Source organism: Lissotriton vulgaris, chromosome 4_1, assembly GCF_964263255.1.
Source record: "Lissotriton vulgaris chromosome 4_1, aLisVul1.2, whole genome shotgun sequence".
NCBI lineage: Eukaryota > Metazoa > Chordata > Amphibia > Caudata > Salamandridae > Lissotriton > Lissotriton vulgaris.
Window position 1 is genome coordinate 843,670,510 of NC_141691.1, and position 13,401 is coordinate 843,683,910.

The 13,401-nt window shown below is 40.1% G+C and overlaps 1 protein-coding gene across 1 annotated transcript in view; it reads left to right on the forward strand.

Annotated features, from left to right (window-relative positions):
* Positions 1-13,401, forward strand: part of LOC147722661 (uncharacterized) — a 164,423-nt gene that overhangs the window by 122,897 nt on the left and 28,125 nt on the right. Inside the window, exon 5 of the mRNA XM_086965164.1 lies at positions 378-514. Coding sequence (XP_086821290.1) covers positions 378-514 — 137 coding nt within the window. The remainder of the gene's footprint in view (positions 1-377; positions 515-13,401) is intronic.

The following is a 13,401-nucleotide window of genomic DNA, read 5'->3' on the forward strand; positions in this document are numbered from 1 at the left end:
TATCAAGTTCTAACAGCCATGATTTTGAAGGTGTTACGGCCAAGGCTAGCAACAAGCTCTCCCTATGGAGGCGTCCGATGACATAAAAAATCATTGCTCTTTTTGGAAACTTATGAAAACTCCTCTTTTGAATTCTTTTGAACTCTCTGCTTTATCTGCCTTAGAGATGGAATGCCGGATCCTGGGCAGCTGTGCACTCTGTAAATCCATTATTCATCCACTTATTGTTGTGCTGTGCCTGTTTGAATGTGTTTTGGTTCCAGAACCAAATCAGACCTCCATGTGACTTATATCTATGAGGCTTCCTGCTTCATCAGACAATATTGCAATTTTCCTTGCAAAGTGTAGTTTCTTATCTAGTTCTCTCCTTTGTATAGCAAGAGGAAATACAACTGCCTGCGGGGAGTTTAACTTTCTCTCTGACCCAGAAGCGGCCTACATTGTCCTGAACGACTTCCACTGCCCCACCTACATTGCCACATGGGAGCATGCGTGTCGTAGCAAACTATCATGGGTACGTATGCTAGATGAATGTAATGCATGTGACATCAAAATATGTGTCTATGTGACAAACTCTGTAATATTTTATGTTAGTCACACTTGTAAAGCACACATTCTGCAATTAGTGTGGCATCTCAGTGACGTTAGCTGTCTCTGGGAGGTGACAGCCATAAACAGTCTCCACTACTGCTTTCCACAACATGGTAATCATTGTATGGGTTACTTCGGGCCCGATTCACAAAGGTAAAGTGAGACAAAAGTGCGTTTACTACTCTTAAATGTAAATGTAAATGTGGCGTATTTGTATAGCGCGAACAGTGACCCGGAGGCATCCCGGCGCTTGTACTCCTACCACAAGGGAACCCCTCCTGGCTTTTCCTTGTGGGGTGTCCACTCCTGGGCATCCCATGGTGAAACCAGGCATCCCTTGTGCATCGGGGGCCTTTGTGGAGACTAAGCAAGCTATTGCCCAGAGTTGCAGCGTGGGACCCAAGCTTAGACTCGGCACTGAGGCGAGAATATCCGGTCAGTGGAATTTAAGCCCGAAACCCGCCGAGGCGGGAATCGAACCCTGGTCCCTGGCCAGCGTTCTGCATCAAGGTCTGCCGCTCTAAGCATTGAGCCACACTCCTCCACATTTTGTGAATACCACTTTGTGAATACCAAAAGTCATAAAGTTCAACTCTTGGTATTCTCAAAGGGCATTTACGAGTAGTAAATGCACTTTGTAAAAACCAAAAGTCTATAAGTTAGTCTTTCGTCTCACTTTACCTTTGTGAATCTGGCCCATTGTTTATTTTTTTCAATATCATCTTTTGTGGTCTGGCGCACAAATACTTGTGAGCGACCAATTGTGACTTAATCCTGACTTAGTGCTGAGTTTCCATAAGTGACTCAAAGCTTAGATGGTGCTGCTTGGGATTTTATCTATTGTCATATTCTGTCCCCACTTTGATACAAGCCAAATTCGCAAATGTTTTGCACATCGAACTGTTGGAAAAGTAGAGAAAATAAAAAGATGTCTGATGCAAAAAAACAGACAAGAAGGACATAGCAGCAAGACAATATAGGACACCAGAAAGTCTTTAGTTATTACGATATTGTAGCGATTATGACCATTAAATTTGCTGCACTGCATGTGACACAAAGGGTATTGATTTCGATCAATGTTGTTTGTCACAGTTCAAGTATTTGCCCTTGGGACTGTTCAGATGTATCAGTTACAGCTCATTCAGCGGATTGAAGCTAAGGAGCAAATGACCGATCCTTCCTTTTTTCCTAGTTTCCCTTCAGTTCATGGCTTGGCTGTCGGGGTTTTTAGTGAGCCTATACCAGTAATGCAGTCTAACTAGTTTAAAACCAGCCCTGGGTTGCGTGTGTTCCGTTTAAATGAGGACCTGGCTTAATAGTTCGGGCTTGATTTTTCCCATGAGGAACAGGGTCAAGGCTGATTTGCATATGGCTGGGTCTAAGATGAGGTGGCATGGTGAGCAAAAGAATGATAGATTGGAGTGCTACTCTGAATGATTGCCAGTGGTTAGACTTAATCAGGGCTATGTGCACAGCTAAGTTACATCCAAACAATCAAGATATGCTTAGTGAATCACAAGTTTGTTTCCTGGTAAGGGCTACTTCAATCTTACATCAGTCCATAGATCACTTGGGACCACAATGTCAAACAAGATATCTAAATCCTTTAACAATACCTTTGAAACCTGCACAAATCTCTCAACTTGTCTATACCATTCACCACCATTTTGGGAAATCATATGTAAAGGACAATATATCTGGTGTAGTCTATGGATCATGAACACATCCTCCTCTTGGCACGTTCCTCATTGGAAGTATTTTCATCTCTGTGTTTTCAGTTCCCCTTCAAACATTGGATACATTGGCATAGTTGCCTTTTTTGTTTCCTGTTTTTAGCCGATCTGCCTTTCCATCTTTCTAACTCACCCTATTTCAAGTCAGTAATTCTTTAATCTGTGATCTTTTTCCTGATGGTTTTAGACTAGATCTTTGTCTCTGAAATCCAATTGATATGCTTTTTGTAATATTTTTGATTTTTATATATCCAACCCATTTTTCTGTGCATTTTCAGCAATGTTCCCATGAGTATTTCTAGCTTTCTTACATACAACCAATAATTCATCATCTGTATAACTAACATTTCTTCCAGGACTAATGGTTCCCAAAATCATTTCCTCAAATCCCCCTTAAGTTTTGCTACATCACATGGGTTTTTTCACTTATATTTCTCATTCCTGGAATTCCTTGGGGCATATCTACAAGGCACAGCGGTAGAATTATCACCGCTTTAGCGTCCGTTTTGGGACGAAAAGCGGCTATAAATCTAACGCCCTATCAGCATGGACACACTAACGCGTGAATCCATGTCTCTGTGCCCATTTTTCTAGCGCCTCACTTCGCATCGCTAATGAGATGCGAGTTAGGCATCCCCGACTGAAACTCAGCGGGAATAATCACAAAAACAGCTACTCTCTATCAACAAGCTAATCACTAACATTTCTAGCATCATTAAAACTAGCGCTAACCATGTATATCGCTGCTTAATTAAGCCTGGTAAATTCATGACTTAGCAATATGTTGCATGGGAGGTGGATCATAATGCTAGATCCACCTCTCCCTATATACAATGTTTACTCTGACTGTTCGTTATATTGCTGGTATTCCAGCAATATTTTATGCCTATCACCACTATTGCCGGGATTTCTATCGCCTTGGCGATGCATGTTGTAAATATTGCACTGACGGGCAATAGAATCCGGCGTAGGGCGACGTTAGGATTTTGTAAGCTATACGCGGCCAGCGATAATTATCGCTGCTGCTTGCTGATATGCCCCCTTGTTCTTTCACACCCTTGTCAAAAGTGGAAGGAGATATATCCTTAATCCAGTCATCAAGTTCCTGTGGGCTAGGCCCTACTGTTTGATTTAATACATTCTCTTGTGATCCTTCACTAGCTCCCTCCACCCATCCAGTGACGCAGGTTTCAGCACCTCGAATTCCCATTTGTAAAGCTTACCACAGTAGCTTGTGCTTCTCTATTAGGAGTTTCCATAATCCTCTCTGCAGTACTAGATAATGGGGTTGGTCTCGCTTGAATAGGTGATACAGTAGTCTGAATGGTCTCTGCAATAACTTCTGATTCATTTCCTTGTTGTGAGGTATTTTCATTTGGAAATGTCAAATTGGAATTTATTTGATCTCTACTCAATTCCTGTGAAACTGTATTTCCGCAAATCCAGTGGAACCAAGCATGCATTTGCTGTCCTCCCATACCTGATTCATACAAAGGAACCACAGGCCCTATGGTTACTGGAACTGAAAGAGCATCTGGAGCATTCGGTATTATGGGGTTATTTAACCCTACTCCTCTGGGCATTTGCTCTTCAATCAGGAAATATTTAGAGGATTTAACTATTTTTTAATATCGGTGCATCTAGTTGAATTCCCACAAATGGATTCGACCCTGTCTGTGCCTGTTCTTCATTATATTGTGGAGGTCGATTCATCAATCATTCAATCAAAACCTCATCATCAATCTCATCACTCTCATCAGTCAATGGGGGAGCGTGTGAGATTTCAAGATGTTTCTTTGCATTTTTCTCCCTTATTCTTTTCTGTGACCAGTATGGAAAATAATCGCGCTCCATCTGCAATTGTCCTTCTCCACATCTTCATTTGAGTGGCCCACTTTGCCTCTGCATACTTAATTAAAGTGTTTTTATATCTTCTCTGGTATTTCTCTTTCTCTTTCTCCTTAAGACCTGGCTTTTCGAGGAGTAACAGCATTCCCCACCCCCCCACGGGAATGTAGTGCGCTCTACAAATGTTTTGATTGATTGATTGATTGATTGATTGATGAGACACATGTTCCCATTCTCCAAGAGCTTTGAATTGCAAAGGTCTGGGTGGTGGCTTAATATCATTCATCTGTCTCCTAACATTTTCAAGAATGCGTACATTAAAGGTACCATATTGGGGAAAAGCTAAAGGTCCATCTTTCTCAGTATACTTCATTAAATTCTCTAATCAAGTACATGTATTCCTTTCTCTAAAGTCATATACAAAACAGAAGTGCCTTCATGTGTTATCAGTACTTCTTCTCCAGTAGATACAGGGACATCTCCATGTATCACTGTTTTTAAACTCTTTAAAATTTTCATGATTTCAGATAAAATATTTTAATGTCTTTACAAATTATCTCACCCCTATTTCCAAAGAAATAAACTCCCTTATTATAGTTCTGGCTTCCAATCACTGCATAGCTCCCTTTGACACTCTCGACCAATCTCAGAGCAGCTCTACACCAACCGTCCTATCACAGCATGACAGTCTATGACATCAAACAAACTCCTCGCAGCAACTGACCCCTATTTTACAATCCAACTTATACAACTCCAATCTTAAACAACTCAATAAACACAAATACATTATTCTGTGCTTCACTAAAATAAATTATAGATCTCCATAGAACCAGAATAAATGTCAATCTCAAGCAAAATCTTGACTAGCACGACTTCACCTAAAAATCCTTATGATTATTCTCTGTGCACTCTAGAGAAATCCTAACGATTTTAACTTTCACACTCTCACAAAGTTCCCTTCTTTGGTGGTACTGCCACTGACGTCTCACATACAGCTCCTTCAAAACAGCAGACACGCATACTCAGCATTTGCGACACTGAGACGTCCTTTAGGTTTATATCCCAGGATCTTAGGCCACTTCAGACCTGATAACAACTTCAATACATCAATACCCAATTCAACACAAAATTCTAAAACATTTATCTACTAATTATCATTATTAACTTATTCAAGCAGCAATATTTCACAACCATATTGAGACTCACACCACTTGCCTCGTCGTTTCATTGTCTTCTGAACTCACACTCGGGCAAGTATCACTGAACTTGGGTTTTGGGGAAATCTGTAGTATCCTTATTACACATCCCACTTATATCCCAGTTTGGCAGACAGTAAACCACCAGACATGCCACCAGAAAAACTGTTGTCGTGATAATGCTTTGGGCCTCATAAGCTAATTTATTTAATTCACTTTTTTCTCATCCCATATTAACCTCAAACATATTGAATCTCTTAGGTCCTCCGATGGATCTTGCTCTGTGCTGAAAGGGACTGGAATACTAAGGGGATGAACAATTATCATATAAGGACCTGGAATAAGATAATTGCATTCAATCTTGGATGTAATCTCCCAGGTAGTCTCACCCCTGGTTTAGTTAGCCACCAATTCTGATTTGCGCTTAGCCGGAAACAAATAATGAGACAGAAGCAACAGAGAAATGTATTTTATTTTGTTTTTCTTTTAGATTTCAAATAATTTGCACACAACCTAAAGTTGAGTGAGATCAGGTTTAATTAGCATTTGCAAACTCTTCGAGATCCAAGCATGAAGGAAATATCTTCGTCAGACGAGGAAGATTTTATCCTAAAGAAAATTATTTAGTAGGGAAATCAGTTGCATCTCATACAAACCCTATTAGGAAAGTTCAGTAAATTCCAAATGACCAGTTCCAGTTCATGGACAGAATCCTCTGCCTCTGTCAGCAGTGTGGTGTCAGTGCCACAGCTGCTCTGCTGTGAACCTTTTCAGTCAAAAAGGTTTCACTATGTTAGCATACCAGCCAGCAGCAAATCGCAGTATTTTTGTATTATTTCTGGAAATCCCAGTGGCCAGTCTCTGTACCTCATGATGGGTAAAAGGGGTGACGCCCTTTAGTTCAAAATTTAGGCAATTATACTCCATCATTTCCAGGTTTACACCACTTGACATCATCAAATTTGTCAAACCACTCTGTCTTATTGGTTGCTCACGGTAGGATGAGATGATGTAGTAGGCAAGAGTAAACAGATCCGGAAGAACTATGTAATCCATTACTCGCCATTTCCTTATAGTCACTGTATTTTAGTCACAGGGACATTTACTGCCTTTAGAAAGTATATGATTTCATGCTCTCATACCTTGTCTGTCCTTTCGCATGCTTTCGCTCTAGGAAGTAACACTTTTGTTTCAAGTCTCTGTGTTATCGTTTATTCATCACCTTTTCCTAAGCATAAGAATACATGCCATTAAGTTGTCAGATTTCACATCTACTTACTGACTGTTAGGGGTTATCAGAATACTACTTCTAACATTGTAATTCCTTTTACGATGCAGTATCTAAATCAAACTTTATTTGTGTGTTTCTTGATAAATGGAGCCTAGTACACATTTGTCATTATCGTATAAAATAGTGTCACAAACCATTTCTAGGTAAAATAGTTGTAAATAGATGGGAGTTAACATCTATGGTCTATCATAACTAAGTCCCACTTTTCTATAACTGCTGCTAAAGTTACTCCTGGTGATTTCTGTAGCTCTAAGGTCCTCAGGGCAGGCTTCTATATACCAGATTTCACTCAGCCAGGGACTCCTGAAAGTTCTGGTACTCATTGGGTATCTGGGTGTTCTTGAAGTCAGGAGTCCTTTTACTTTTTTTGTCCATGGCTTAGGCAAACAGGAGGTAAACCACTTAACTCTAGGAGAGTGTTCCAGTCCCTGGGTGCCAATAGGAGCAATGCATTTGTGGGTTTTCTTTCTTCCAACTTTCAGAACCAATCCATTTCCTTCCAGATGTTTTCTCCACAAGTCCAGAAATGTTCTGAGGAAGTGATGGTGAGGTGCCAGTCTGATCCAGTGGACATACCCTCCCATGCACCCTAAAACAAGATGTCAGCACCCCATCTCAACCTAACTTTACAAATAAAATAAATAAAGCTGCTCTGACCCTTTAAGTGGCTACTGCCCTATTAGAATGACGAGCCCTCCCCTCTGTGAAGGTCAATACTGGTTCCTCCTCCTACTGGGGTTGGAGGTAAAAAGTCTGGAACGTCTCTGGAAATGGATAGGAAAAGTTCCTACCAGTCCAGTATAGCATCAACAGGTCAAAAGAAGACATATTCTAGCTGTCCCTTGTTCTGCTATATTTTTCTGTTCCATGGCCAGTTGTTGACAATACCCTTGCTTTACCGGGCCCAAAGACAAACCATTGTCATCAGCGAGAAATATTTTTTGATCCTCTTGAGTAAGCTTGAGAGTCAGGCAGGACAATGGACACTTTTTGAAACTCTATTTTCACAACTGGGTTCTATTTTTTAAAAGCATTTTAAAAATAACCTGAATTGTGGAATATACACTAATATTTTATGTATATATAGGCATGTTCCTGTAAAGTATAGCTTTATCTACACAGAGAAAGCAGCTTTTGGACAATTGACTATTGTGTGGGAATATTATTTCCAATGTAGTGTGTCATATTTTTGAATGTTAAGTAGCAAAGCCTGTAGGAATACAAGTCCCACTATAGAGGTCACTTATCTGTGTAAAAAAAGATTTTTTTCCTATGAGGCAAAGACAGTTTTCTCAGCCATATGCCACTTCAGGCCTTTAAATTTCAGCTCACCAATTGCCTAAAAATGCTACCTAGTGTAAATATGCACAGCAGCCGACATGTGGCATTTAACTTCAGCACTGCTAGTGCAATTCCTGCAAGAAATCTTGATGGCCTAACTGGAGATTTAAATATGCCTGTTGGGTAAAACCAATTTAACAATACTATTTTAGGGGCAGAGCACACATACTGTAGCACTAGATGAGAGGGTCACAGCATAAAGAGTTCTAAAACCAGCAAAGATAAAGTCCAGAAAAAAGAAAATTCCAAGGTGACCACATAGAGGAGGTGAATTTGCTACTGGTATGCAGAAGGGCAGCAGTGCTGGAGCAAGGGACACACAGAGGCTGAAATGTCAAACAGCTAATGCAGGATTATCGCTTGAAGCACACAAAACAACAACAGGGGCTAGAGCCACATGGAAGGTAGATGGGTGCACATAGAATGTAAGGTAGGTAGACTAGAGCTGAGGAGCCACAGGGGCTGCAGAAGGTGGACAGGGTAGTAGATAGAAAGACTGCAGGAAGGTGGGAGCACACCTACCTTCACACTTCTACACAACCAACATCATATGCCAACACATCCACCATCAAAGGTCCATCATCTGACGACACACCCACCCTCATATGTTGACATAAACAAATCATACATCCACTCTCCCAACTCACATATACACCTAACATATTTAAGGCTAACAAATTCAACACCAAATAGCCATATAACCAACAACATAGGCCAAAACACCAAACATTGTATTTTTGGAAAAACCTGCCACCATACAACACCATACAAGAGAGCACCCACTGTGATACGACAACACACATACTGTTATAGGCCAATACACCCATTATTATACATATATGCAAATGCCTTATCCCCATTTTAGAAGACCAACCTCACTCAACCCTTACTGAGTATGTAGGTTGTCCCCTCTTGACTCAGTACTAGTCAAAGTTTTTAATGCTGCTGTTCGCCATACTATCCCGTGTACCTGGTCTGAATCAATAATAGTTCCCATTCACAAGAAAGGGGACCGAGGAAACGTTAAAAACTACCGGCCAATTTCATTGCTGGATTCGTCCGTCAAGATTATGAGCCGTGTACTCCTCGTCCGATTAGAAGAGTGGGCAGAGTCTAATCAGATAATGACAGACTGCCAATATGGGTTCAGGAAAGGAAGAGGTTGCATTGAACAATGTTTAAACCTGGAACTCCTGATAGGGAAATACACCCGAGCAAAAAATGGTTCTCTCTACCTCTGTTTCGCTGATCTGAGCAGCGCTTTTGACCTGGTGGATCACGCCATACTATGGACTACCTTGCTAGAAATGGGAGCACCTAGGGAAATTATATATTTTCTGGCCCGTTTGTACGAGAGGCTTAGCTCGAGTGTTCGTTACGGGCCTTCGGGCGAATGTACAGACAAATTCAGGGTCAGGAGAGGTATCAGACAAGGGTGTGTTTTGGCACCCCTGCTTTTCACTCTGTTTATTAATGAAGTAGACTCGATCCTTAAGAAGGCACCAGCGGACGCCCCTAGAGTAAACACAAGTACCATCCCCGTGTTACTCTATGCGGACGACGCTGTGTTGCTTTCTAGGACTCCCCGGGGTCTACAGCTTTTGATGGACAACTTTGTGGCCTTTATTGAAAAAAGAAAGCTGGTCATTAACAAGAGCAAGACATATGTGATGGAGTGTGGAGCTAGAAATGTTAAAACTAAAAAATCCTATAGGTATCTTATTGATGGCCAGGTGGTGCAGTGTGTGGAAAATTTCTGCTACCTAGGGGTTACCTTTTCCAAAAATGGTTGCTGGGATGTCGAGCATAAGGTGGTGCGCGACAAAATGATCAGGAGCGCCAATGGAATATTTGCTTTTGCAAGTAAATTAGGTAGTAGAAGGCCCAAAGAAATGCTTAAGATCTTTGAAGCTAGGTGTCTTTCGGCTGCTCTCTACGGAGCAGGGGTATGGGGGGTATCCAGGGTAGAACCTTTACAGGTGGAAGAGAATAAATTTCTGAAAAAATTATTGTGTCTCCCGACATCCACTGCTAATAGTTTGGTCCACAAAGAACTAGGACTATATCATTTAAATGATCTATTACTGCTGAGACCTCTGATACTATGGCGTTCGGTCTGGATGAAAGACGAAACCTCGTTTAATAGGGCTATCATTGAGGATTGTTTACGTCTAGACTATTTTCTCAAAATCCCATGGATTAAATACACAATTGAATCCTTTTCTAATGTGTTTGGGTTAAACGTTACATTAGATCACTGTTCTGCTTCGGATCTTTCTAAAGAGAGTTTGAAATCAATCTTTTTAAATCACTGTGCAGAAAGACGAGCCACGGATGATCTCAAACTCTCCACATGTATACGTTACAACCAATTGAATGAATTTATGGGCCTACACCCTTACCTCTTCCAGGTAACTAAAGGGCAACATCGGTTTGTTCTTACCAGGATGAGGATGGGTACGGTCCACCTATTGGTTGCATTCCCTGAGATTAAGATGCGCCCTACAGGTCCATGTCGGTGCGACAACATTTCAGAACAAAGCACAGAGCACTTTCTACTTATATGTAACCTGTATAGTGAATATCGTAAATTCTTTTTAAAACCTTTATTTATTAAATTTGGAGCAAGAACCATCAAAGCGGCAATGAAATTACTTTTTAATTTGCTTCACCCTGACATCTGTTTTTATACGGCTAGTTATTTACTCAAGGCAATCAGTTCTAGGAAAAGTATGAATTTTTTTTAAAAAATAATTTTTTAAAAATAATTTATTCATTGGAAACTTTTAAAATGTGTTATTTGATTCGTTATATGTATCATACTGTATTTTTTGCGGATTGCGATTGTAAAGTGTATTTTCTTTTAACATGTCTTATATGTATGTACTTTTATGGACATGATGTACATGTCTCCGAATAAAGTTTTTGACTTTGACTTTGACTCAGTAATGTACTTATTAGAACTCTGATGCACTAACCCTTTGCACTGCAGGCTGTAGATGTACTATGTAATCTTTTGTCATAGCGTTTACTGTGTTTCTGCTTGTTTTAAGGTGTTCACAAACAAAAGGATCACAACATGTTAAAGGATTATTAAGTTGCATCCAGTTGTGAGTGGCATTGTGCTGGCAGGGTGCAAACTTCACAGAAGTAAACACCAATTCCAGGCAGAAATAGTACTGTTCAATTTTGAGCTATTCCCCATGAAATTGAGAATAACCATGCTTTCTGTTTTTTTCTGGGTCAAATTCCTTAAGCAATTGCATATTCTCTGTGGGTTAATTCTCCCATTTACCTCCTACTCCAGTATGCCCAGGTGGGACATCTCCCTCTCAGGTCCTCTGGTATCCTCAGGTAGGATAGCACTCCTCCCTAATCTTACTAAGGTTCTTTTTTTATGAAGGACAATTTTCTTCGGTGCAAGTCTTGAAATCCTCTATTTAACAGCGTAGTTTACTTGGTCAGCTAACACTCATGTTCTCAAAATTGGTTTAAAAATTCCAAACTTCTAACTAGGTTTAACATTTCTAAAGTTACCTTTAATACACTGGTTTTTGTTGTGTGTTTGCTTTTAGGATTGTTTCATTACATGCAGTCATTTGACAAATAAGTACAATATATAGCGTTGATAAGCAAGGGTAACTGATTTTACTCATGCATTGTCTTACAACAACATAATTGTTAATGTGTATTTTATGTTATAGACCTATTATTATTTGATTTCCATTTTGTGCTGCAAAATTTTTTATATGTTTTGAAACATTCTAAAATTGTGTATGCAGATCTCTGGCAGGGCACTACCTTCTTCAATGTAACTTAGATAATTACGTTGAGACTGATTCACAAAGCTAAACTTAGATGTTTGGTCTAAACTTAGACCAAACGTCCTGGGGCCTCAATTACAAATGAATGGTGCAGCACCACAAGCAATTTTGCAGCGCCGCGCTGCATCATTATAACAGTGCAGGAATGCGATGTATCTACAAGAATACAGTGGATTCCTATACTCACCACTGTGCCGGCACTAATAAAGCAGCCTAGCACCAGCGCAGGCACCCTTGTGCCATCTTCAAAGGGTGCCTGCTTTTATGTGTGCTGCAGAGAGCAGCACACATAGAAGAAAGAGGATCACATGAGGAGAAATAATGGTATTTCCCCTTGTTGTACCTACGTATCGCCACCCCTGGGGTGGAGCTAGAATCTGACGCATTCCCAGTTTTATGATTCCCCGTAAATCTGGGAATTCTTCAAATTCCATGCGTGTTGCGTGGTAACACCCACAGCAACCCCTATGGAATGCCCCTTTCACGCAGTGTTCTGCATGAAAGAGCACATATTTACAAGGCCATGCAAAGCCACATAAAGTGGCTTTGCATGCCCTTGTAAATATGGTGCGGCACATTGCACCACCGGAGCGTCAAAAAAGTGATGCTCTGGTGGCACAAATGTACCGCAAGTGCCTCCTAAATGAGGCCCTAAGTTTGTGACTTTGGAATTTCACAAAGGGCATTTACGAGTACTATCTTTATCTCTGTACTGACATAAACATAGTACTCGTAAATGCCCTCTGTGAACTACCAAAGTAGTAAACTTAGACACTTGGTCTAGGTTTAGACCAAACGTCTAAGTTTACCTTTGTGAATCGGGCCTGTTGTGTGTATCTCAACTCCTTCTAAAGCTTAGGATCTCACTGTTTGTCCTTGTCTACCTGTAGATTCAAGGAGACTTAGATGGCCAGTTTTTCGTTGCAGGCCTATTACCTGGAGCCATAGGTAGTGGACTGCGGCGGCCAGGGAAATAGCCTAACAATAACCAAGCTCCTCTTTTTCTTTTTGTATCATTACAAGGTATTGTGTTTGAGGAGCCATCTTTCCAGCTTCACCTTATTGTGTGGTCAGTCTTCTTCCATACACATGTAGTATAGTTCAGCAGCAGTACAGGTATTTCGATAATTTGACCAATCAAATTTAGTTTTTTTAAGGATCCTTGAATTCACAATATGTGAAACATCTCAGGAGAATCAGTAGTCCATATGGTACACAGTCAAAATATCGAGTAGGAAATATCGGCCTACCAAAATATCGTGTATGAAATGTCGAAGGTGCAGAATATCGATGTCAAGAATATCGTTGGACAGAATATCGACCCTAAGGTAAGTAATATCGAAATTCTTTATATCGATGTAAGTAATATCAAAGTTAGTAATATCGATAGCATATATATCGATGTTACTAATTTCGATGACACTAATATCGATATTTGTATAATTTTTCTGTTTTTTATTATGTATGTGTTATATGTTTTACTTAAGTATTTTAAAAAAAAAATATTACATGTGTATTAATTATATATATTAATACATTTATTTATAAGCACATTATATGTTTTAGTACCGGAGCGG